General features: G+C 43.7%; 1 protein-coding gene across 1 annotated transcript; it reads left to right on the top strand.

Moving 5' to 3' along the window:
* The first annotated feature begins 372 nt into the window (after positions 1 to 372).
* Positions 373 to 758, top strand: LOC311599338 (large ribosomal subunit protein P1-like). Its single transcript, XM_084785168.1, has one exon. The coding sequence runs from the start codon at positions 387 to 389 to the stop codon at positions 729 to 731; it is 345 nt and encodes a 114-aa protein (XP_084641294.1). The 5' UTR covers positions 373 to 386; the 3' UTR covers positions 732 to 758.
* The last annotated feature ends 332 nt before the right edge of the window (positions 759 to 1,090 follow it).

The following is a 1,090-nucleotide window of genomic DNA, read 5'->3' as shown; positions in this document are numbered from 1 at the left end:
CTTTTACATGCATGTTCATAGCAGCAATATCCACAAGAGTAAAAAATGCTGAAGGTTAAAGGATGAAGAAGGACTGGATGCAGGCAATAAACATGAGTTAAAAACATATAAAGTAGCCGGGCAGGGTGGCGCAAGCCTTTAATCCCAGCACTCGGGAGGCAGAGGCAAGCAGATTGCTGTGAGTTCAAGGCCAGCCTGATCTACAAAGTGAGTCCAGGACAGCCAAGGCTAACAGAGAGACTCTGTCTCAAAAAAAAACAAAACAATTTTTTTTTCCTCAGCTGCCGCCAAGGTGCTCAGTTCTACCGAGGAAGCTAAGACCACGTTGGAGTGAGGCCCTCACTTCATCCAGCGACTAGCACCCTGCCATGCCAGCAGTTCACAACATGGTCTCCATCTCTGAGCTTGCCTGCATCTACTCCGCCCTCATTCTTCACGATGACGAGGTGACGGTCACGGAGGATAAGATCACTGCCCTCATTAACGCAGCCGGTGTCAACATCGAACCTTTCTGGCCTGGCCTGTTCACAAAGGCCCTGGCCAATGTTAACATTGGGAGCCTCATCTGCAATGTAGGGGCTGGTGGGCCAGCTCCAGCAGCCGGAGCTGCACCAGCTGGAGGTACTGCGCCAGCCGCTGCTGCTGCCCCAGCTGAGGAGAAGAAAGTGGAAGCAAAGAAGGAAGAATCTGAGGAGTCTGATGATGACATGGGCTTTGGTCTTTTTGACTAAACCTCTTGTTAACCTGCTCAATAAAAAGCTGAACCTGTAAAAAAACAAAAAAAAAAAAACAAAAAAAAAACATATAAAGTTAGTTGTCTTTCTAGTTCTAACTCTGTCGTGGATTTTTTGCTTTGAGGTGCATCAAAATATACTCAATAGTGAAAATGTAAAATCCAGTGTGAAGCTCCCTTGATTCTGTTCCAAATGGCTATTCTAACTGTATAGAAATTCATTGAGTTGTATGGCCTTCGGGTTCAATTAATTTCATGTGTAATATCTTTTTATTTACAACATTTTATAATAAAATTTAAATTTGCATATTGAAATCACCAAATGTTCAAGAACTGATAATGAACAAGATGGAATAC

This window comes from Acomys minous (assembly GCF_964271855.1).
Source record: "Acomys minous genome assembly, chromosome: 6".
Lineage (NCBI taxonomy): Eukaryota > Metazoa > Chordata > Mammalia > Rodentia > Muridae > Acomys > Acomys minous.
The sequence above is the reverse complement of the archived record's forward strand: the minus strand, read 5'-3'. Positions and strand labels throughout refer to the sequence as shown.

Excerpts from the sequence above, each read along its gene's own strand:
- LOC311599338 (XM_084785168.1), top strand. The coding sequence starts at position 387 with ATGGTCTCCATCTCTGAGCTTGCCTGCATCTACTCCGCCCTCATTCTT.